This window comes from Medicago sativa, chromosome 6 (assembly GCF_051527215.1).
Source record: "Medicago sativa cultivar Bolivia chromosome 6, Bolivia_mono, whole genome shotgun sequence".
In the NCBI taxonomy this organism is placed as follows: Eukaryota; Viridiplantae; Streptophyta; class Magnoliopsida; order Fabales; family Fabaceae; genus Medicago; species Medicago sativa.
The window spans coordinates 42,932,397-42,956,803 of record NC_140754.1 but is presented as its reverse complement, the minus strand read 5'-3'; the positions used below and the strand labels follow the sequence as shown (position 1 = coordinate 42,956,803).

The following is a 24,407-nucleotide window of genomic DNA, read 5'->3' as shown; positions in this document are numbered from 1 at the left end:
CTTTCGTCCAAATTGCAAGCACATGCCTTCAAACATCTTTGAAATGACCGTTGCAAAATTCCACTAATCTTTTGTTGTGTTTTCGAATCCAATAGACAGCTTTTGCAGTGATGATTCTTTAATCCTTGAATCTTTTGCAAATCCAGTTGATCTTTAGCTTCTGGTGAAATGACTTCTGATGAGGCAGCTTCTGATAACATAGCTTCTGATGATGCAGCTTCTGAATGATACAGCTTCTGATGATGTGGCTTCTGGACCTCTTGTCTTCAGGAGCACTATTCTTTAGGAGCGCTTTACTAACTTCAGGAGCGGCTTTTCTTCAGGAGCACTTTTCTCTTCAGGAGCGAGTTGCCTTCAGAAGCACTAAGCTTCAATTATTGTTGATTCCTTTAGCTCTTCATTTGCTCATTCAGAACCAATAAATGATGTAACTTTTTAATTAAGGTCCTGTACACTTGAACAAATATTATCTAGTCCAATTTACAATTTTTAATACCTTGTTATCATCAAAACTCTTTAAGGTTTATTGTTAAACACATTTTGTTCCAACATATTTAACCATAAAGTTAACTTGATGTGCGCATGTATTTAATCATATAGTTAACTTGTTGTTATTGAGTTTTCTTGAGTTTTGGTGAATGATAGTTTGTATTTGTAAAAAGTGATTTGGAGCTGATTCTGATTTGCAATTGATGGTCCCACCGACCCATATTGAACCTAAGAATTATTTAATAAACATTAGTATAAATCTAAATGAACAAACAAACAAATACCTACATCTAGCACAAACAAAACAATTATTTATACAGAATAAAATTAGAATTAGTAAATTGAATTAGTGACTTCTTAATTTGTGCTTACCGCGGGTGTAGAACCAGGAACCATCACAGGTGCTGACACATTATTTGCGAAAGATTCACTTCATTGCCTCAATTTATTTTGGGAGTTCGGTGTGGTGTTTATTTACTTTGGGAAAGAAATATGAGAGGTACATCTACTTCATGGTGAATCGTTCGCAAATAACGTGTCAGCACCTGTGATGGCTCCGGGTTCTACACCTACGATAAGCACTATTTAAGCAGTAACTAATTCAATTTCCTAATTCTAATTTTTTTCTGTATAAATAATTGTTTAGTTTGTGCTAGATGTGGGGATCTTTTTGTTTGTTCATTTAGATTTACATTAATGTTTATTAAATAATTTCTTAGGTTAAGTATGGGTCAGTGGGACGATCAATTTCAAATCAGAATCAGCTCCAAAGCACTTTTTATAAATACAAACTATCATTCACCAAAACTCAAGAAAACTCAAGCACAACAAGTTAACTTTATGATTAAATACATGCGCACATCAAGTTAACTTTATGGTTAAATAGATGCATATGCATGAATTTAAAGCTTATTAAGAAGTCCCCAAAGCTGCATAATTACCTCTGCAGCAGCATTACTGAATGAAATCAGCCTTAGAAGAATTTACACAAGTGTTTCCTCCACCCAAACAGCCACTTACCGACTCCGGATAAACACTAAAGAAATTCTCCTCAAAACATAAATGAAGATCAATATTGTCATACCCCAATTTTTAACCTAAGATCTCATTTTACTTTTTTCATTTTGTTTCTGGATCATATACAGGTAACATGGAACTTACTCTTATATAGTTATCATGATATATCTTAGATGATGACTTAAATCTATACAAGTTAACCTGGTGATGGAAATGTACTATGCTTATGAAGATTTTTAATTTTTTAAATCAAACACGGATATTGTTTAGTGGCTAAAACTCCACATATTGTACTGGTATTATTATTTTTTGGAAAAGGGATGAGATCCTTATTAATGCTTATTTTTCTTATAAATGAAGCCATTATACCGGAAGAAAAAAGACGGGGAGTGTCTCATACAATACAAAACTTACATACGCATTCTTAATTTCTTTGATAACTCAATGGATTTTTGTCTTTAAACGAACCTTCATCCTATAAGAAACAGAAAATCATATAAGAAACAACGAATGGAATTGTATAATGTAATTAATAATTACATATTACATATACTGAATAGTAGAGGTAACACTAGCTATAACAAAACCCATTAACTATTGATGCAAGTAATACTAACACACAAGGCTTTTATTTATATGACTAAGTCTTTGCATATTTCTTCATATTATCCGATGTGGGACATTTTCTCATTATTATTGATACATCCTTCCATAATCGTATTAATCCACAGTTGTGCGAAAAATCGCATTACGACGTTGCAATGATTCTAACATAGTTGGTGCAAGAACCACATCACACAGAGGATGCAGCGGACGATGTAGTGATCATACAAATTATTTACCTATCTTACATGTTTCAGTTTTATTTTTGGAAAGGGACTAAGAGAGGGTTCAAATTGGAGGACATGCATGGAACTTCTACATGTGGTAAATGGTTAGTGATTTACGTCATTACTTCAAACTTATGTTGTCTCTTTATTATATTTTGACTGTCTAATTCACTACTACATATTTGACATTTAGTAACACATGTATGTAACGAAGAAAAAAATTGTTACTATTTAACCAATTTTAAAAACATTTTTAAAGAAGTGTTACCGGCGTAACACTATTTTCGGTGCAAGGCAAAAACATGCATTGTGAACCCACCATATAGCACAATTTTTTTTTGGGTAGTGATATCACTGTTTTTAATTAATAGAAGACATTATTTTTTGATGCAATATTATATTTTTTTTAAATCTTTTCTCAATTTCTCAATTCCACCACTATACAAAGAATATTAGGGTTCTCTCCTTCATCGTCCAAATTTTCAATCAAAAATCACAAATCGATTCAACTCCTCAGATCTTCCACGCAATTTGAACAAATCTTTGGTGCCTTCATCATCTTCAATCAAATTCACATTCATTCACCCACCATCGCATTCCTCCACCATCGAGTTCCTATCCTCTCCACAGTCGAGTTTCACTACTTCATCTTTAGTGATTGAGCTTCACCGACAAATCTCACACCGTTATTCATCCTTCTCACCCTCCAAAGTCACACATTCTCAAAACGTCGGGCTTCACACTTCACCGATCGAGCTTCATAGTCGCGTATCTCTGGAACTTTATCATCCAACTTCACATTGCAGATCGAATTCCACAAATCCTTTTTCCTCTTTCATGCACAGGTAACACTACTCAAATTTTTCCCCTGTTTAGCATTTTCCACGCTTTCGATTTTGATTTCGTTTATATTTCATCATATCTTCGATCCATGCTTGTTCATTGTGATTGAGCTTTGAATTTTGCTAAGGTTTGATGATTTGAATCAATGAAATTTGACTTTGTTTTGTAATCATGTACCTAAGTTGACTTTGTTGTTGTGTTGCATAAAAAGTGTTCGATGATTTTACTCTATGAAATTTGCCTAACTGGACTTTGTCATTGTGTTGCGTATAAAGTGTTTGATAATTTGACTCAATGAAATTTGACACTCTAATCGTGGGTATCTCTTGAAAATCCTTTGCAATTTGTGTTTAGTTATCCTAATATTTTATGGCATTGATATTAATGAGAAATTAGGATTGAATAATATTGATTTTGTGACAATTAGAGGTATATATCTATGATTTATGAGATTTGCCTTTGAGATTTTTGGCATGGTGATTTGTTAATTTGTTAGTATCCTTAATCAATAGTGAGGCATATGCTATGATTATTATGAACTTATGAGTTACTTTCACATTGTTTAATGTAGAATGAATTTAAATGGTGGTGGTAATTTATTATGAGTTTATTTGACATTGCTCTCGTGAATCAGAGGTATAGAGATGTCAAAGTGGTATAGATTTTTTTTTAAACAAAGGGAATGCAACCAGGGAGGGGGCACAAGTAGTGGAACCGAGACATAAAAGTAGGAAGGTATGAATATATTTATAGATAAGTAAATTACATGATTTTGGTAGTTGTTTTGATTAATTCCAGTCTCTATTGTTTCATATTTTGATTGTTTCGTTGATGAATTTTAAAATTTGTACCTGAAAATATCGATTTACCTTGTTCTGTTCTGGATAATTACTTATAAGTGAAGATTTATTATTTCATATCTTGATTGTTTTATATTTTATGTGCGTGTGTGTGTGGTAATTGAAGTGTTTTTATTGCTACTAAGTGTATTTTTGTTATAATTGGGAATAAATTACTGAGTACACTAGGGAATGGTGGCTAAAAAAAAAAAACTGATTAGTGTAGAAAAAGTGATTTTATATTTATTTAATTAGATTTGTTATGGAGGGTTGGATTTTAGGTTAATTGGGGCAGAAATATTGAGAAAAGATTGTCGTTGTGGTGGAAATAAATTGAGGTAACTATCCTGAGATGATGATTTTTGAGAAGAGAATGCATATGGAGGTTTATGTTAATGACGGAAAATTGTTGCATGTGTGGTTGAATCGAATTGAGGTATTTATGCAAGTTGATGGTTCTTGAGAAGAGGGGAGTAGGGTGGATTTTGGGGAATTTATGCGAAAGGTTTCTAATATGTATCTTGAATTGAAGAAAGGCTCAAAAGACCACACCTAACGGTTTGTTGGTTTTTTAATTCAGACTAAGTAGTGATATTCGTATATGTTTTGAGGAGAATTTCTTTAGTGTTTATCCGGAGTCGGTAAGTCGTTGTCTGGGAGAAGGAAACACTTGTGTACATTCGTCCGAGGCTGATTTTATTCAGTGATGCAGCTGCACTTGGAAGGTAATTATGAAGCTTTGAGGACTCCTTAATAAGCTTACAATTCTTGCATATGCATGTATTTAACCATAAAGTTAACTTTTTGTGCGCATGTATTTAATCATAAAGTTAACTTGTTGTTATTGAGTTTTCTTGAGTTTTGGTGATGATAGTTTGTATTTGTAAAAAGTGCTTTGGAGCTGATTCTAATTTGCAATTGATGGTCCCTCCGACCCATACTGAACCTAAGAAATTAGTTAATAAACATTAGTATAAACCTAAATGAACATACAAACAAATCCCTACATCTAGCACAAACAAAACAATTATTTATACAGAATAAAATAAGAATTAGTAAATTGAATTAGTGACTGCTTAATTAGTGCTTACCGCAAGTAGATCCAGGAACCATCACAGGTGCTTACACATTATTTGCGAAAGATTCACTTCATTGCCCCAATTTATTTTGGGAGTTCGGTGCGGTGTTTATTTACTTTGGGAAAGAAATATGAGAGGTACATCTACTTTGTGATGAATCTTTCGCAAATAACGTGTCAGTAACTGTGATGGCTCCTGGTTCTACACCTGCGGTACGTACTAATTAAGCAGTCACTAAATCAATTTCCTAATTCTAATTTTATTCTGTATAAATAATTGTTTTGTTTGTGCTAGATGTGGGGATTTGTTTGTTTGTTCATTTAGATATATACTAATGTTGATTAAATAATTTCTTAGGTTAAGTATGGGTCAGTGGGACCATCAATTGCAAATCAGAATCAGCTCCAAAGCACATTTTACAAATACAAACTATTATTCACCAAAACTCAAGAAAACTCAAGCAGAACAAGTTAACTTTATGATTAAATAGATGCGCACAACAAGTTAACTTTATGGTTAAATACATGCATATGCAAGAATTTAAAGCTTATTAAGAAGTCCCCAAAGCTGCATAATTACCTTCTGCAGCAACATTGCTGAATGAAATCAGCCTCGGACGAATGTCCACAAGTGTTTCCTCCGCACAAATAGCCACTTACTGACTCCGGATAAACACTAAAGAAATTCTCCTCAAAACATAAATGAAAATCACTACTGTCATACCCCAATTTTTGACCTAAGATCTCATTTCACTTTTTTCATTTTGTTTCTGGATCATATACAGGTAACATGGAACTTACTCTTATATAGTTATCATGATATATCTTAGATGATGACTTAAATCTATACAATTTAACCTGGTGATGGAAATGTACTATGCTTATGAAGATTTTTAATTTTTGAAATCAAACATGGATATTGTTTAGTGGCTAAAACTCCACACATTGTACTGGTATTATTATTTTTTGGATGAGGGATGAGATCCTAATTAATGCTTATTTTTCTAATAAATGAAGCCATTATACTGGAAGAAAAAAGACGGGGAGGGTCTCATACAATACAAAATTTACATACGCATTCTTAATTTCTTTGATAACTCAATGGATTTTTGTCTTTAAATGAACCTTCATCCTATAAAAAACAGAAAATCATATAAGAAACAAAAAAAGGAATTGTATAATGTAATTAATAATTACAGATTACATATACTGAATAGTAGAGGTAACGCTAGCTAAAACAAAACCCATTAACTATTGGTGCAAGTAATACTAACACACAAGGCTTTTATTTATATGACCAAGTCTTTGCATGTTTCATCATATTATCCGATGTGGGACATTTTCTCACTATTAATGATACATCCTTCCACAACCGTAACAGGTCACAGTTGTGCGAAAAAGTCCATTACGACGCTGCAACGATTCTAACATAGTTGGTGCAAGAACCACATCACACAAAGGATGCAGCGGACGATGTAGTGATCATACAAATTATTTATCTATCTTACATGTTTCAGTTTTATTTTTGGAAAGGGACTAAGAGAGGGTTCAAATTGGAGGACATGGAACTTCTACATATGGTAAATGGTTAGTGATTTACGTCATTACTTCAAACTTATGTTTTCTCTTTATTTTACTTTTGTCTGTCTAATTCACTACTACATATTTGACATTTAGTAACACATGTATGTAACGAAAAAAAAATTGTTACTATTTAACCAATTTTAAAAACATTTTTAAAGAAGTGTTACTGGCGTAACACTATTTTCGGTGTGAGGCAAAAACATGCATTGCGAACCCACCATATAGCACAATTTTTTTGGGTAGTGATATCACTGTTTTTAATTAATACAAGACATTATTTTTTGATGCAATATTATATTTTTCTAAATCTTTTCTCAATTTCTCAATTCCACCACTATACAGAGAATATTAGGGTTGTCTCCTTCATCGTCCAAATCTTCAATCAAAAATCAAAAATCGATTCAACTTCTCAGATCTTCCAAGCAATTTGAACAAATATTTGGTGCCTTCATCATCTTCAATCAAATTCACATTCATTCACCCACCATCGTATTCCTCCACCATCGAGTTCCAATCCGCTTCACAGCTGAGTTTCACCACTTCATCTTTAGTGATTGAGCTTCACCGACAATTCTCACACCGTTATTCATCCTTCTCACCCTCCACCGTCACACATTCTCAAAACGTCGGGCTTCACACTTCACCGATCGAGCTTCATAGTCGCGTATCTTTGGAACTTTATCATCCAACTTCACATTGCAGATCGAATTCCACAAATCCTTTATCCTCTTTCATGCACAGGTAACACTACTCATATTTTTCCTCCGTTTAGCATTTTCCACGCTTTCAATATTGATTTTGCTTATATTTCATCATATCTTCGATCCATGCTTGTTCATTGTGATTGAGCTTTGAATTTTGCTAAGGTTTGATGATTTGAATCAATGAAATTTGACTCTGTTTTGCAATCATGTACCAAAGTTGACTTTGTTGTTGTGTTGCATAAAAAGTGTTCGATGATTTTGCTCTACGAAATTTGCCTAACTTGACTTTGTCATTGTGTTTCGTATAAAGTGTTTGATAATTTGACTCAATGAAATTTGACACTCTAATCGTGGGTATCTCTTGAAAATCCTTTGCAATTTGTGTTTAGATATCCTAAGATTTTATGGCATTGATATTAATGAGAAATTAGGATTGAATAATATTGATTTTGTGACAATTAGAGGTATATATCTATGATTTATGAGATTTGCCTTTGAGATTTTTGGCATGGTGATTTGTTAAATTGTTAGTATCCTTAATCAATAGTGAGGCATATGCTATGATTATTATGAACTTATGAGTTACTTTCACATTGTTTAATGTAGAATGAATTTAAATGGTGGTGGTAATTTATTATGAGTTTATTTGACATTGCTCTCGTGAAGCAGAGGTATAGAGATGTCACAGTGGTATAGATTTTTTTTTTTTAAACAAAGGAAATGCAACCAGGGAGGGTGCACCAAGTAGTGGAACCGAGACATAAAAGTAGGAAGGTATGAATATATTTATAGATAAGTAAATTACATGATTTTGGTAGTTGTTTTGATTAATTCCTGTCTCTATTGTTTCATATCTTGTTTGTTTCGTTCATGAATTGTAAAATTTGTACCTGAAAATATCGATTTACCTTGTCCTGTTCTGGATAATTACCTATAAGTGAAGATTTATTATTTCATATCTTGATTGTTTTATATTTTATGTGTGTGTGTGTGGTAATTGTATTGTGTTTATTGCTACTAAGTGTATTTTTGTTATAATTGGGAATAAATTACTGAGTACACTACGGAATGGTGGCTGAGAAAAAAAAATTGATTAGTGTAGAAAAAGTGATTTTATATTTATTTAATTAGATTTGTTAAGGAGGGTTGGATTTTAGGTTAATTGGTGCAGAAATATTGAGAAAAGATTGTCGTTGTGGTGGAAATAAATTGAGGTAACTATCCTGAGATGATGATTTTTGAGAAGAGAATGCATATGGAGGTTTATGTTATTGAGGGAAAATTGTTGCAGGTGTGGTTGAAATGAATTGAGGTATTTATGCAAGTTGATGGTTCTTGAGAAGAGGGGAGTAGGGTGGATTTTGGGGAATTTATGCGAAAGGTATATAATATGTATCTTGAATTGAAGAAAGGCTCAGAAGACCACACCTAACGGTTTGTTGGTTTTTTAATTCAGACTAAGTAGTGATCTTCATATATGTTTTGAGGAGAATTTCTTTAGTGTTTATCCGGAGTCAGTAAGTCGTTGTCTGGGAGGAGGAAACACTTGTGTACATTCGCCCGAGGCTGATTTTATTTAGTGATGCTGCTGCACTTGGAAGGTAATTATGCAGTAACACCCATACTAGACGTATCTAGAAAGTCTAGCATGTGCATTAATTCAGTACTGGATACATTAAATATTTACAACAATAAAACTTCGAATGAATTTCTTATACAACAAATGCGTTCGTACAATAAGATTACAACTCAACTTTACTAAAATATTAAAGTGCATCCTTGAAAAATCCACATCATCCAGCATCGGGTACGAACGAACACTTGTCGTATCATCCATTCGGCTACTAGCTTGCTAAACCACCTGATATCTGAAGCAAATAAGGATTGGGATGAGACATAATGTCTCAGTGGGTTCCCCTAAATCCTAATCTATAGGCAACCACGGGGGAAAACCTACGGTCACCACGTGTCTACAATACAACCTGCAGGTTGATTATACGTGTGTGGGGACTTGCATGCTTAGACGGTTGTGCATACTAGGACCGTCTTAATTTCATCTTACTTGTTATAGGCTTACTATAATCTTGTGTGTCATGGCGGTCAAGGGAACCTAAGACCACTATGCCAAGATACGGTAAACGCATCGAGGTCTTCATGTAACATGTTCATGACACAATCCTAAGCCGAACGATTAGGGAAACCTAGGAACGTCATCGGCATCACATTCTTTACTTAACTTGTACTCAACATAATCGTGCATGAGTTCATTCGTGATCATAATCATAGTCATATCATACATATTCGCATATAAGTTCATTATGTTAGCGTTGAACAAACATCATTATCTTGATTCATTTTATGGAGAGTCCCGGGTGGAGTAACCCCGAGTACAATCCCATCATGCTCGATGTACGTACATCGGACTCCCTCAGTGTCGTGCGGGTCCCTTACGGCTTAAACCGTTCCCCTTGAGTCGAGAACCTCCCGTATCCCCCTGACGTGGATAACAAGAGACACGAACACCGACATGCGGCGACTTATCATTCTAAGGATTCTTGCTTAACCTTCTAGTTCTCGACTACTATGTCGAGGCTCTATTTTTTCCCTTGCTTAAGGATTATCTTGCTACCTGATTCTTATCGTATTATCTCTCATTTACCATGCTTTACTATACTTGCCAAATACTTGCTTACTCTCAAGAAAACCTTTTAAAACCTATGCCTTGGAGTCATGACTTGAGGGGTTTACTACTGGTAAAAGGCTGCTCGAAGAAAAACTGGACCAAAAGGCGTCAAAACGGGCCTGAAGCGAGCAAATAGCATGCTGTCATGCTGTCACTCGCAATGGCGAGTTGCCTCACTCGCAATGGCGAGTTGGTTGCGAGTTGGGGGCGAGTAAACACCCCCTTGCTGTGGTATTACTTGCCATGGCGAGTAAGTTCTCGCCGTGGCGAGTTATGACAGTCCAGAACTCTTAAAAATTATATTTTTGACCCAAAAACCTCAAATCATGTATCTCTAAGTATTTTGGAACATATTTGATCATAAAACTCTTGTAAAACGTCCATAAGGCAAGTATCGGCAAGTTTGGTAAGCAAGGCAAGAAAAGGGCAACTAACTTATTTATAAAAACCCTAAGTTTTCATATTATACTCAGAAATCATAACACAATCCCAAAGGTAAGGAAATACTAGCTATGGAACTCACCCAAACAAAGTTGCACAAGATTCCCAAGCTCAAGCTACCAAAACCCTAGCTCTTGGTTAATTGCTTTCTTTGATCATAACCTTCAAACTTGCTATTCTTTCTTGCAATCCAAGCACCATAGTTCTTGACTATGAAGAAACCCTAGCTTGAAACATCTTCCAACTTACCATGAGTCAAACCCTAACCCTAAACCTCAAGATGAATTCATCTTCATGGTTATATCTTGTTAAACTCTCCAATTCCATAAAATATGCCCAACACAAGCTCCAAATCAACAATCCAAAGCCTTGGCTTCTTATTCAAATCCAAACCCCAACTTTTGAATCTCTTCATGAAAGGAGAAGTAGAGAAATCAAACACCAAACAAGCTTCCTTTAGCTTAAGAGACCTTGAGGAGACATAATCAAAAAGCTTGCCATGAAGGAAGAAGATTTTGGAAAGAATTGTTGGAGAGGAATAGGGAGAGATGGCGTGAGAGAAGAGAGAAGGGAGAGCAATATTCTTTCTCTAAACCCTAGAGAGAGAAAGACAAGTGAGAAATGAAGATATTTTGGCCCCAAATGATATAAATATCTCTTAATCGTGCAATTACCAAATTGCCCTTGTGTTAAGCGCGTTTAATCCAAATCTGAAACTTAACTCGTGAATAGCTGACATCACTTGAAAAATATCTCCGTCAAACTTCCTTACGAAATATTAATCGTCTGACACGATCGACTGGTAATATTTCGATATTGACAGGCCGAATATTACATATGCAGCTTTGAGGACTCCTTAATAAGCTTACAAATCTTGCATATGCATGTATTTAACCATAAAGTTAACTTTTTGTGCGCGTGTATTTAATCATAAAGGTAACTTGGTGTTATTGAGTTTTCTTGAGTTTCGGTGATGATAGTTTGTATTTGTAAAAAGTGCTTTGGAGCTGATTCTAATTTGCAATTGATGGTCCCACCGACCCATACTGAACCTAAGAAATTAGTTAATAAACATTAGTATAAACCTAAATGAACAAACAAACAAATCCCTACATCTAGCACAAACAAAACAATTATTTATACAAAATAAAATAAGAATTAGTAAATTGAATTAGTGACTGCTTAATTAGTGCTTACCGCAAGTGTAGATCCAGGAACCATCATAGGTGCTTACACATTATATGCGAAAGATTCACTTCATTGCCTCAATTTATTTTGGGAGTTCGGTGCGGTGTTTATTTACTTTGGGAAAGAAATATGAGAGGTACATCTACTTTGTGATGAATCTTTCGCAAATAACGTGTCAGCACCTGTGATGGCTCCTGGTTCTACACCTGCGGTACGCACTAATTAAGCAGTCACTAAATCAATTTCCTAATTCTAATTTTATTCTGTATAAATAATTGTGTTGTTTGTGCTAGATGTGGGGATTTGTTTGTTTGTTCATTTAGATTTATACTAATGTTTACTAAATAATTTCTTAGGTTAAGTATGGGTCAGTGGGACCATCAATTGCAAATCAGAATCAGCTCCAAAGCACATTTTACTAATACGAACTATCATTCACCAAAACTCAAGAAAACTCAAGAATTTAAAGCTTATTAAGAAGTCCCCAAAGCTACATAATTACCTTCTGCAGGAGCATTACTGAATGAAATCAGCTTCGGACGAATGTCCACAAGTGTTTCCTCCGCACAAATAGCCACTTACCGACTCCGAATAAACACTAAAGAAATTCTCCTCAATACAAATGAAGATCACTACTGTCATACCCCAATTTTTGACCTAAGATCTCATTTCACTTTTTTCATTTTGTTTCTGGATCATATACAGGTAACATGGAACTTATTCTTATATAGTTATCTTGATATATCTTAGATGATGACTTAAATCTATACAATTTAACCTGGTGATGGAAATGTACTATGCTTATGAAGATTTTTAATTTTTGAAATCAAACATGGATATTGTTTAGTGGCTAAAACTCCACACATTGTACTGGTATTATTATTTTTTGGATGAGGGATGAGATCCTAATTAATGCTTATTTTTCTAATAAATGAAGCCATTATACTGGAAGAAAAAAGACGGGGAGGGTCTCATACAATACAAAATTTACATACGCATTCTTAATTTCTTTGATAACTCAATGGATTTTTGTCTTTAAATGAACCTTCATCCTATAAGAAACAGAAAATCATATAAGAAACAAAGAAAGGAATTGTATAATGTAATTAATAATTACAGATTACATATACTGAATAGTAGAGGTAACGCTAGCTAAAACAAAACCCATTAACTATTGGTGCAAGTAATACTAACACACAAGGCTTTTATTTATATGACTAATTCTTTGCATGTTTCTTCATATTATCCGATGTGGGACATTTTCTCATTATTATTGATACATCCTTCCATAACCGTAATAGGCCACAGTTGTGCGAAAAAGCCCATTACGACGCTGCAACGATTCTAACATAGTTGGTGCAAGAACCGCATCACACAGAGGATGCAGCCGATGATGTAGTGATCATACAAATTATTTATCTATCTTACATATTTCAGTTTTATTTTTGGAAAGGGACTAAGAGAGGGTTCAAATTGGAGGACATGGAACTTCTACATGTGGTAAATGGTTAGTGATTTACGTCATTACTTCAAACTTATGTTGTCTCTTTATTTTATTTTTGTCTGTCTAATTCACTACTACATATTTGACATTTAGTAACACATGTATGTAACGAAGAAAAAAATTGTTACTATTTAACCAATTTTAACAACATTTTTAAAGAAGTGTTACCGGCGTAACACTATTTTCGGTGTGAGGCAAAAACATGCATTGTGAACCCACCATATAGCACTATTTTTTTTATGGGTAGTGATATCGCTATTTTTAATTAATACAAGACATTAATTTTTTATGCAATATTATATTTTTTAAATCTTTTCTCAATTTCTCAATTCCACCACTATACAGGGAATATTAGGGTTCTCTCATTCATCGCAAAAATCTTCAATCAAAAATCACAAATCGATTAAACTCCTCAGATCTTCCAAGCAATTTGAACAAATCTTTGGTGCCTTCATCATCTTCAATCAAATTCACATTCATTCACCCACCATTGCATTCCTCCACCATCGAGTTCAAATCCTCTTAACAGTCGAGTTTCACCACTTCATCTTTAGTGATTGTGTAATATTCCGCCTGTCAGTATCAGAACTGTATCAGTCGATCCTCCCAGAGAAATTATTTTGAAAATAAAGTTTAATGGATAATATTTATTACGTAATATCAGCTCATTACAGATTAAGTATCAGAGATCGTTTTAGCACGCTTAAGGAAAGGGCAATTTGGTAATTGCACGAGAGGAAGATATTTATTTGGTGAAGGGCCAAAAATATCTCATTTCCTTCTTTCCTTTCTCTCTCTTGGTTAGAGAAAGACTTTGAGCTCTCTCTTCTCTCTTCTCCATCGATCTTCCTCCTTCTCCTCACCTCACAACTTCATCAAAACTACTTCCTATTATGGCATGCTCCTAGATTATGTTTCTCATCATCTCTTAAGCTTGGGGTTTTGTTTGATTCCTCTTTTCTATCTTTCAAGAATGGATTCAAAGTTAGGGTTTTGGTCAAGTTGGAAGTTGAAGCATGTTTTGGTGTAAGCTATGGTTTATTCATGGTTAAGAAACAAAGAGGAAGATGATTGAAGATTGATTGGTGAGCTAAGGCCATAGATGTGAACAAATCAAGAACTAGGGTTTGTTGAATAAAGCTTTGAGTTGGATTTGAGATGAGCTAGCAAGGATGAAGATGTTATGGATTGCAAGAAAACAACAAGAGTGAAATGGTTTGATCAAGAAAGCAATATGGACTACAAAGCTAGGGTTTTGAGGCATGAAGGGAAGTTGATGCTTGGAAGCTTTTGGGAATCAAGTGTAATCTTTTAGGTGAGTTCCTTAGATAGATTTCCCACCTTGAGTTTATGTTATTGACTTGTAAGATAAGAAATGAATTGTAGGGTTTGCATATAATGTGTAAGCACCCCTTTTTATGTTATGCTTGCTATACTTGCCAATGCTTGCCATTCAAATGTTTTACAAGTTTCCTATGACCTCTAGAATCATACTACGCATTAAGATATTTGGTTTTAAGGCTTTTGGGTCAAGAACACCTTTTATGCAGGGCTGGACTGTCATAGCTCGCCTCGCGAGCAAGTGAGCTCGCCATGGCGAGCAAGACAACCGAACCAGGGGTACTGGTCGCCCCTAGCTCCCCTCGCGAGTAATGCAACTCGCCACGGCGAGTAATGCTTCGCGAGCAAGACAGTGCTTAGGACATTGTTTGCTCGCCTCAGGTCTTGTTGACGTCCTTTAAGCCGGTGTTACCCGAGCAGTCTTTTATGAAGTAAACCCCTCAATCCAAGATTCTATTGGCTAATTTTAAGTAAAGTCTTCTTGAGAAGAAGCAAGTAATTGGCATAGCTAGCAAAGCATGGCAAAGAAAGAATGTTAAGCTAAGAACGGGTAGCAAGTCAACCGTTAAGGAAGGGAATCAAAGTAGAGCCTTGACATAGTTGTCCAGAAATAGAATAGAAAGCTAGACATTAGAAGTATGCTTGATAAGTGTGGTGTGATATAAGTATTATCCTTGCATAAGAGTTAACTGCCATACGAGTATGGCAAGACGCGAATCGATTGATATCTATTCACAAGTTAAGAATCCGAGGTAAAAGAGAAGCATGTTTAAGTTTATTTTTCATGCATAAGACTAAGACTTATAAGAAAGAAAGAGTGTCATGTCTCTTGTTATCCAAATTGGATTCAAGGGGTTCCCCAAAGGGAATGGTTAAGTTGCAAGGGAGCCGCATTTCACTAAGCTAAGGTGCCGTGTCTTTTGTATTCCATCCAAGGTTGGGTACAAAAGGTTCTCCAAGGGGAACGGGGTAAGCCGTAAGGGACCCGCACGTTCACTAAGGGAGTTCGGTGCGCTCTTGCTAAGCATTTCACCGGTAGTAAGGGATTATCTTCCGGGGTTACTCCACTCGGGACTAATCCATAAAATGAATTCAAGATAATTGTTCGTTACACGCTAACATAATCAATGAAGCTGACTATGCATATTTATCATACATTTATGTGTGTTGTGTCATAGAGCCTTGGCATAGACTGTCAAGAACTAGAAAGAATAAGTAAGTAGAAAGTCAAGAGCTAGCAAGCTAGAAAGAGTCACTTTTGTGGCAAGAGATGATATGTTGTTAGATGCAACATATTCAAGTAAGCATATGAGCAAATTCAGAGAGTTATACCGACGACGATCATAGGTTTCCCCTAATCGTCCGATTTAGAGTTGTGTCATGACTTTAGCAAGTGAAGGCTTTGATGCGTAAATCGTATCTTGGCATTGCGGTTTTAGTTTCCCCTTAACCGCCATGACACGTGTAAGATGAAAAGCCTATATCAAGTAAGATAAGCCTATGACGGGTCTAGCATGCACTACCGTCTAAGGAAGCAAGACTCCACACACGTATAATCAACCGTCAGGTTGTATTGTAGACACGTGGCGACTATAGGTTTTTCCCCAGAGGTTGCCTATAGCCTAGGGTTAGGTGGAACTCACTGAGACATTATGTCTCATCCCAATCCTTATTTGTTTCAAATATCAGGATGGTTTGCAAGCTAGTAGCCGAATGGATGCTGCGACAAATGTTGGTTCGTACCTGATGCCGGATGATATGGATCTTCAAGGATGTATACATTATGTATTAGGAAAGTTTAAGATGTAATCTCTTGTACGAACGCATGTTGTTGTATAAACATTCATTTGAAGTTTTATTGTTGTAAATTTTAATGTATCCAGTACTAAAGATAACGCACGTGCTAGACTTTCTAGATACGTCTAGTATGGGTGTTACAGATTGAGCTTCACCACAAATGTCACACCGTTTTTCATCCTTCTCACCCTCCACCGTCACACATTCTCAAAACATCGGGCTTCACACTTCACCGATCGAGCTTCATAGTCGCGTATCTTTGGAACTTTATCATCCAACTTCACATTGCAGATTGAATTCCACAAATCCTTTTTCCTCTTTCATGCACAGGTAACACTACTCAAATTTTTCCTCTGTTTAGCATTTTCCACGCTTTCGATTTTGATTTCGCTTATATTTCATCATATCTTCGATCCATGCTTGTTCATTGTGATTGAGCTTTGAATTTTGCTAAGGTTTGATGATTTGAATCAATGAAATTTGACTTTGTTTTGTAATCATGTACCTAAGTTGACTTTGTTGTTGTGTTGCATAAAAAGTGTTCGATGATTTTACTCTACGAAATTTGCCTAACTTGACTTTGTCATTGTGTTGCGTATAAAGTGTTTGATAATTTGACTCAATGAAATTTGACACTCTAATCGTGGGTATCTCTTGAAAATCCTTTGCAATTTGTGTTTAGTTATCCTAATATTTTATGGCATTGATATTAATGAGAAATTAGGATTGAATAATATTGATTTTGTGACAATTAGAGGTATATATCTATGATTTATGAGAAAAGATTGAGAAAAGATTGTAAAATTTGTTACCTCTTTTCTATCTTTCGTTGATGAATTGTAAAATTTGTACCTGAAAATATCGATTTACCTTGTTCTGTTCTGGATAATTACCTATAGGTGAAGATTTATTGTTTCATATCTTGATTGTTTTATATTTTATGTGTGTGTGTGTGGTAATTGAATTGTGGTAATTACTACTAAGTGTATTTTTGTTAAAATTGGGAATAAATTAATGAGTACACTAGGAAATGGTGGCTGGAAAAAAAACTGATTAGTGTAGAAAAAGTGATTTTATATTTATTTAATTAGATTTGTTAAGGAGGGTTGGATTTTAGGTTAATTGGTGTAGAAATATTGAGAAAAGATTGACGTTGTGGTGGGAATAAATTGAGGTAACTATCCTGAGTTGGTTATTTTTGAGAAGAGAATGCATATGGAGGTTTATGTTATTGAGGGAAAATTGTTGCAGGTGTGGTTGAAACGAATTGAGGTATTTATAAAAGTTGCTGGTTCTTGAGAAGAGGGAATTATGGTGGATTTTGGGGAATTTATGCGAACGGTTTATAATATGTATCTTGAATTGAAGAAAGGCTCAAACGACCTCACCTAACGGTTTGTTGGTTTTTTAATTCAGACTAGGTAGTGATCTTCATATATGTTTTGAGGAGAATTTCTTTAGTGTTTATCCTGAGTCTGTAAGTCGCTGTCTGGGAGGAGGAAACACTTGTGTACATTCGTCCGAGGCTGATTTCATTCTGTGATGTTGCTGCACTTGTAAGGTAATTATGCAGCTTTAGGGACTCCATAATGTATGGAAAGGTGAATGGTCAAATTCTTGCTTGGATCTGCATCTTATGTCTGTTGGGGCTGCTTGTGCAATGGTTTCATGCATGGTTGCTCAATTTGCATAGTACTTTATTTAAAGGCTCTGAACTACCTAAGATTGTAAGGTATTGATTTTTCACCCCTAAGATTTTTGTTTTGTTTTAATTTGATTGGATTAATGAGAGGATTAGAGTATTGATCATAATTTTAATTTTTGTTTTGCAGCATTTTAACTGGCTGGGGTAAACACAGCAAAGTGATGGGTAATGGAACTTTGAAAAAGGCTGTTGAAGCACTCCTTGATAGAATGGGATCACCCTTTAGAGTTTCTGATGGAAATTTGGGAAGATTAGTATCTACTAGAGATTTGGTGGCTACTTGGCTGAAACAACCTGGCATTTACAATTTGCTTGTTCTGCATGATGTCATCAATCATTCTCAAGCTGCTGGTCCATCTCATGATAATCCAGCTCTTAAAAATTAGATTGATACAAGCTATGACATTTCAGATTCAATGTGTATGGTGTCTGATATGTGTCGATGTTCGCCACTAACAAATATATATGATCACATTTAATTTTTTTTCCTTTGAAATTATTGCCTCTGTGGGAGCGTAGTGTTTGGTATTTTTGTCAATGTTTTATAGGAAACAAGTCGCTTATTACTTCATAGTTTATATAAAGTTCTTCGATTCAATGTCTTGTATTTCTTTTTGCAGTGTCTTGTAGTATTGCCCTGTTACGTAGGGATTGTTTTTTTTAATGAATAATACTAGTTTGCTCCATTTGATCCTTGTTCTTCTCTTCTTTCTTCAATATAATCTCATTATTTTATTGCAAGATTTAAGAGTTGTACTTGAAAGTTTCCTAGTTAGCATGACAAAAAAAAAAATGAATTCAATGCAAGAAGAAATTGTTGATTGAAATTCAGAGAAATATTGTAAAGTGATCTTTCACTTATAATCATTCATTGATCACTTTAGACTTGAACCCATACTGACAGAACACCAATACGTGTAATTTCATCAAATCATTTCCATTTTCTCATATCATTATTGTTGTTTAAGTTTCGCTGTCAATATTGTGTCTGGTGTCTAAGTTCAAATTTCATTGTTTAAGGATCAACTAGATTAGAAAAACCTAGTTGGATTTGTATATATGTAGCTATTTTTTTTATTATAAAGAAGATCGAAGCCCAAAAGAGAAGAAAACTACACTGAAATCAAACGAGGGATCAAAATCCCTATGGCATTGACCGAAACGAAATCACTAAATTGTATCGGACAAGACTCATAATAAACAATATCTCCATTCAAAGAGCTTCCAAAGTTTGTTAAAGCATAAGCATATTGGTTGGATTCCCTGTAGGAGTGCTTCAATCTAATGATACACTCAAAGACCTTCCAATCGGACTCCCATTTGCATTCTTGTTAATACAATTAGCAACAACTAAGGAATCTACATTCACCTCAACTGCTAAAAACTCCATCCTTCTAGCTTATTTGAGACCTTCAAACACTCCCCAAAGCTCAACCACATACGCCCAACACTTCCCAATTAACATTGTTATGGTTTGTGCTGAGGGGGGTGTGTGGTTGCTAAGCTGTTGTGGAGATCATTTTGTTTTTCATTTTGACTGCTAAGATGTGTTTAATTGCATGCACAAATTTGGCTGCAAATAGTGATAAGCAAATTGTGATGCTCCAGGAGACACCTCACAAGATACCTGAAGGACACTAGGAATAAAGATACATATTGACATAAGTAGTTGGACTTTTACTTCAAGTTTCATTTTGAAATTGACAGTGTCATTTCTTGAAATTGTGTATTACAAAGAATCACAACACATTAATAAACCACTTTTGAAGTTACAAAGCTTTCATAATTGAATGTTTCAAAAAGTATAGCTCTGTGATCAAGATGCCTGTTTTTAGGATACATAATGCTCCAAAGCTTTTGAAGTTGGTTTGTTGATTTTCCATTGTGGCAGGTTAATATTGATGTCCTTCAACAATCAGCATTGTAACAATTCTAAATGGCACAACAAGTGCAAGTTTTCACACAATGCTCTTTTATAAATGGCATAACAAATTGCAGATTCATCGAATTAATTGTTTTCTCTATACATTAAGAACTTTTAGGTAAATTTATTATTCTCTATTAAATGTTTACTTGTACTATCATAAAATTCAATAAAAACATTGCTAGAGCATGCCAAACATAGTGAAAAGCCATAAGCAAGGAACTGAAAAATATATATTGAAATTCTTTGAAACTGATTGCTATTGTTATTTTATCCAATGCACAAAAAGAACCAAACTATAGTTCTTAGACTATTCTATGTTCTAAGATTAATCAAAAAAAGCTAAACAAGATATTAAAGCAATAATAATTATTTGTGAATGAACTAAACTAAACATAGCCACCATTAACACGAATGATTTGACCATTAATCCATTCAGAAGCATCGGTAGCCAAAACGCCAACAACAGGAGCATCATCTTTAGTCTCACCAACTCTCTTCTTCAGTTTTCTTCACCATCTCCTCCGTTTTCCCATCAAAAAACATCTCCGTTGCTATTGGTTCCGGTGCCACGCAATTTGCAGTAATCCCCGTCCTTCAGCTCCTTTACCAGAATCTTCGTCATGGTTTCCACAGCCGCCTTCGACGCTGTGTAAGCTCCCATGTAAATCTTCAACGCTGCCACCGACGATGTCAGCAGCATGATTCACCCTCCTCCACCCCGCTTCAAACAATTGGCCACTTCCTTCGCGTAGAGAAACGCTCCTCTTGCGTTCACATTCATGATACGGTCGAAGCTTTCAATGATTGTGTTTGCTATGGTAGGGTACTTGGCGTCGAGGACACAGGCTGAGTTAACCAGTATATGAGCCAGAGATTTGAAGGCTTCTTCGGCGGAGTTCAAGAGAGACTTCAGACCTTCCGGATCAGACACGTCAGCACGGACGGTGATGGTTCGTAGAGTGGTTTGGTTAGTGTTGATCTCGACAGCGACTGAGTTGGCTTGATTGGAATTGAAATTGTAGTTGATGACGAGCCTTGCGCCGAGTGAAGCAAGGTGAAGTGCGATCTCTTTTCCGATTCCGCGGGAGGAACTGGTGACGATTGCAACTCGGTCTTGAAGAGGTGGCGAAGCCATGTGTGGTTCTTAACTGATATCGCTCTCTCTCTCTGTATTTCGTACCTGTGGTTTTCATTGAGTTCTGGGGTGTGCATATATAGTGGACTCAGTTTTTTGACAAATATAGTGAACTTAGTTATCTTCCCATGTATTTGATTCATGTTTTTAGTTGAGAAAAAATTTCACTTCTTCATTAGATCTAATTCTACTACACTTAATATCATTCCTTTGTTTTATTGTAATCTTAGCTATATCATGATCTGAAATTGTTAGTAAACATGGCATCCATGGAAGGAAGAGAGAAAAGCTTAACTAACTTTGTATTGATGAATATGAAAATGTTACAATCGGGGAAAAGTTACAATAAAGGAATACATCAAGGCCTATTTATAGGCATCCACTAACTAGTAACTAATACTCCTCATCACTAGCTCTAACTAACTATCTTTATTCTTAATAGCCTCCCTCAAACTCAAGGTAAGAGAACTCTTAGCTTGAGTTTGGATTACAAAGTTAACACCAAACAGAGGAAATTAAAATGCAGAGTATTTGACAACCAAAAAAAAGTAGTTGATGTGCATAAGATGACTGATACAAAACTGCACACCATAAGAGAAGACTTCCAATCAAACCACTTGTTTCCTCCAACAGAAACATCTTGCAAAATCTGCACTCCAACTACTAACCAAAACAACTTTCCAGCAGATGTATAACCTCAATAATACTTCAAATGTATGGAAGCAAAACAAACTTCCAGCAAGTATGAATAACCAGTCCAAAACAGGGAGGTACCAAAGGTGTTGGCAAGGAAAACATAGCACTCACAAACTACAAAAACCAACATCACTAGCAGAACCACCAAAGTAGATATGTAAGCAATGCTTCACCAAACCAAACCAAATCCAACCAATATTTGATCTCAAGCAGTAACTAACCAAAGCCATAAGGCAAAACGCTTAACCATTGAGCAGAGGCCATAACTCTAGGCTTAACCACTTAACAGAAGCTACCATCAACAAAGCCAACAAAGGGCAACATGCTTAACCACCATAGGGCAGAAGCTATTATCATCAAGCCATAAGGCAAAAGCTTAACCACCAAGCAGAAACTATACCCAAAGTTTAACCACTTGACAGAAGCACAACAACAAGCTTAACCACCTATCAAAGGCAGAAGCAATCATCAAGAAAAAAAATATCAACGCTTAACCATCAATGGAAGAAGTGTCACTCTTAACAACCATTAACAGAAGCTACAAGAAGAAGAAAACGACGCTTAACCATCCTTGGACAGAAGCACAACGCTTAACCATTCATGACGGAAGCATATCAACATGTCTTAACCATCATGAACAGAAGCACAAACAAGAATTAAAGCCAGCATAGGAGAATAACAAGACTGAGAATGCAGCCCTGCATCCCATCAAAACAGAATAGAATAGGCACTCTCATAGTACCATAAGCAAAGGCTGAGGACAAAAGTAGCTATAACGATCCAGGACCAAATAGAAAGAGGTAATGAATCACAAACCAAAATTGTCTTCAATAACCAAATCAGAAGCCAGAATCATAAACCTCACCAAATACCACACCAAGGGCATGAAAGTGCCATGTAGAGCTCATAAAGGAAGAGAGCCGAATGGTAAAGATAATCTGCCAAAAACTAGTACAATTGTGCATCCACAAAACTACTGATGAAGAAAGCCAGAAGCAAGCATTAGGTAACCAAAGTAGCTTCTGAACCAAACAGCTTTTGAACCAAACAGCTTCTGAACCAAACAGATTCTGAACCAAACAGCTTCTGAACCAAACAGCTTCTGAACCAAACAGATTCTGAACCAAACAAACAGCTTCTGAACCAAACAGCTTCTGAACCAAACAGCTTCTGAACCAAACAGCTTCTGAATCAAACAGCTGCTGAACCAAACAGCTTCTGAACAGCAGAACCAGCTCAAACCAAATATCCAAAAACCAGTTGCAATGAATCAGTCAAAGCCAGAACAGAATCAACTCAACAATCGGTTCTTAAAGCCAGAATCAACTCAACAACTTGTGAGTATCCAAAGCAAACTGAATCAACAATAACAATCACCTTGGGAGCTTCCTGTACACTATTCCGGTGAGGACTTTCAACAAACACCTTGAGATCATAATGATGCAGAAACAAACACAACACTTCAATCCGGACCACACCACAAACAAACGAATCAGAGGCTAGAAAGCAGTGATTCTCGGCACCGAACACAAAAGGAAAATTGATGATTCGCTAAAATGTGTAGATTAACCGAGAAATCAATCAAGAACATCAAATTCGATAATCCGTTTCGCAAAGACAAACGAATCACGACGAAAGTCCACCAAACCGTCAATTGTGAAATTGAAGTGGAATTTGTGAAACAGAAATGCGAATGTTATTGATTCGATAAACGGAAAATGTGATCAAAACTGAACACAAACCCTAAGATTTGGGGGAAAAGGACACAAACAAGAACGAATCAAAAAGAGATGAACACCGAATCAATGTTCACAACAAGAACGAAGCGAAGCAACCGTTCAAAAACATACAGACGTAGACAAAACCAGATCGATAGAAAATCAAAGACGATCGAGACGAAAAACGAAATCAAAGAGCAGAACTGAAACTGAATCGCGAACAGTAAATCAAATGCGATGAAAAACTGAATCGCGATTGCAAATCCGATTGATCAAGAATACAAACAAGAGCTTCGAATCAGACATGAAATTATGAATCGAACAAGGAATTGATCAAACAAATCAATAACATGAACAGATTTTGAGTACAGGACAAAGATGAAGAGAAAGAAAATTGAATCTCAATGTTGAGATTATAACAGAATCAAGAAGAAAGTGGAAGAAATCGATGAAAACGATCGAGGAAGAAAAGAAAATGAAGAAAAAAGAAATAAGAGAAAGAAAGTGAAAGAGAGAAAATTTTATTTTCTCGAGAAAATGCAGCGGAAAATATCCTTCAAGGTGGATACCAAGATTGCTCTGATACCATGTTAGTAAACATGGCATCCATGGAAGGAAGAGAGAAAAGCTTAACTAACTTTGTATTGATGAATATGAAAATGTTACAATCGGGGAAAAGTTACAATAAAGGAATACATCAAGGCCTATTTATAGGCATCCACTAACTAGTAACTAATACTCCTCATCACTAGCTCTAACTAACTATCTTTATTCTTAATAGAAATCTCTATTGTCGGAGGACAGTTTGTCGCAGCGCCCATTCAAGATCAGATGTTTTTTTTAAAGATAATTTGTATACTTCTTCGCCATATACAATATGCTTTGTTT

The 24,407-nt window shown here is 35.5% G+C and overlaps 1 protein-coding gene, 1 long non-coding RNA gene and 1 pseudogene across 3 annotated transcripts; 2 read left to right on the top strand and 1 right to left on the bottom strand.

Annotated features, from left to right (window-relative positions):
* The first annotated feature begins 2,797 nt into the window (after positions 1-2,797).
* On the top strand, positions 2,798-7,099 carry LOC146915280 (uncharacterized). Its single transcript, XR_015013293.1, has 4 exons — positions 2,798-3,181; positions 3,814-3,914; positions 6,478-6,683; positions 7,023-7,099. It is a non-coding gene; the product is annotated as an uncharacterized LOC146915280 (long non-coding RNA).
* A 9,207-nt stretch (positions 7,100-16,306) lies between these two features.
* On the top strand, positions 16,307-18,706 carry LOC146915279 (pentatricopeptide repeat-containing protein GUN1, chloroplastic-like). Of its 2 annotated transcripts, none has more exons than XM_085716347.1 (2): positions 16,307-16,668; positions 18,171-18,706. In XM_085716347.1, exons 1-2 carry the CDS (start codon positions 16,499-16,501, stop codon positions 18,427-18,429), a joined length of 429 nt encoding a protein of 142 aa, XP_085572473.1. In that variant the 5' UTR covers positions 16,307-16,498; the 3' UTR covers positions 18,430-18,706. The 2 variants fall into 2 exon arrangements, 1 of the variants encoding a protein (XP_085572473.1); XR_015013292.1 differs by lacking the exon at positions 16,307-16,668 and adding an exon at positions 17,406-18,070.
* A 1,650-nt stretch (positions 18,707-20,356) lies between these two features.
* Positions 20,357-21,117, bottom strand: LOC146915278 (NADPH-dependent aldehyde reductase-like protein, chloroplastic pseudogene; annotated as a pseudogene).
* Positions 21,118-24,407: the final 3,290 nt, after the last annotated feature.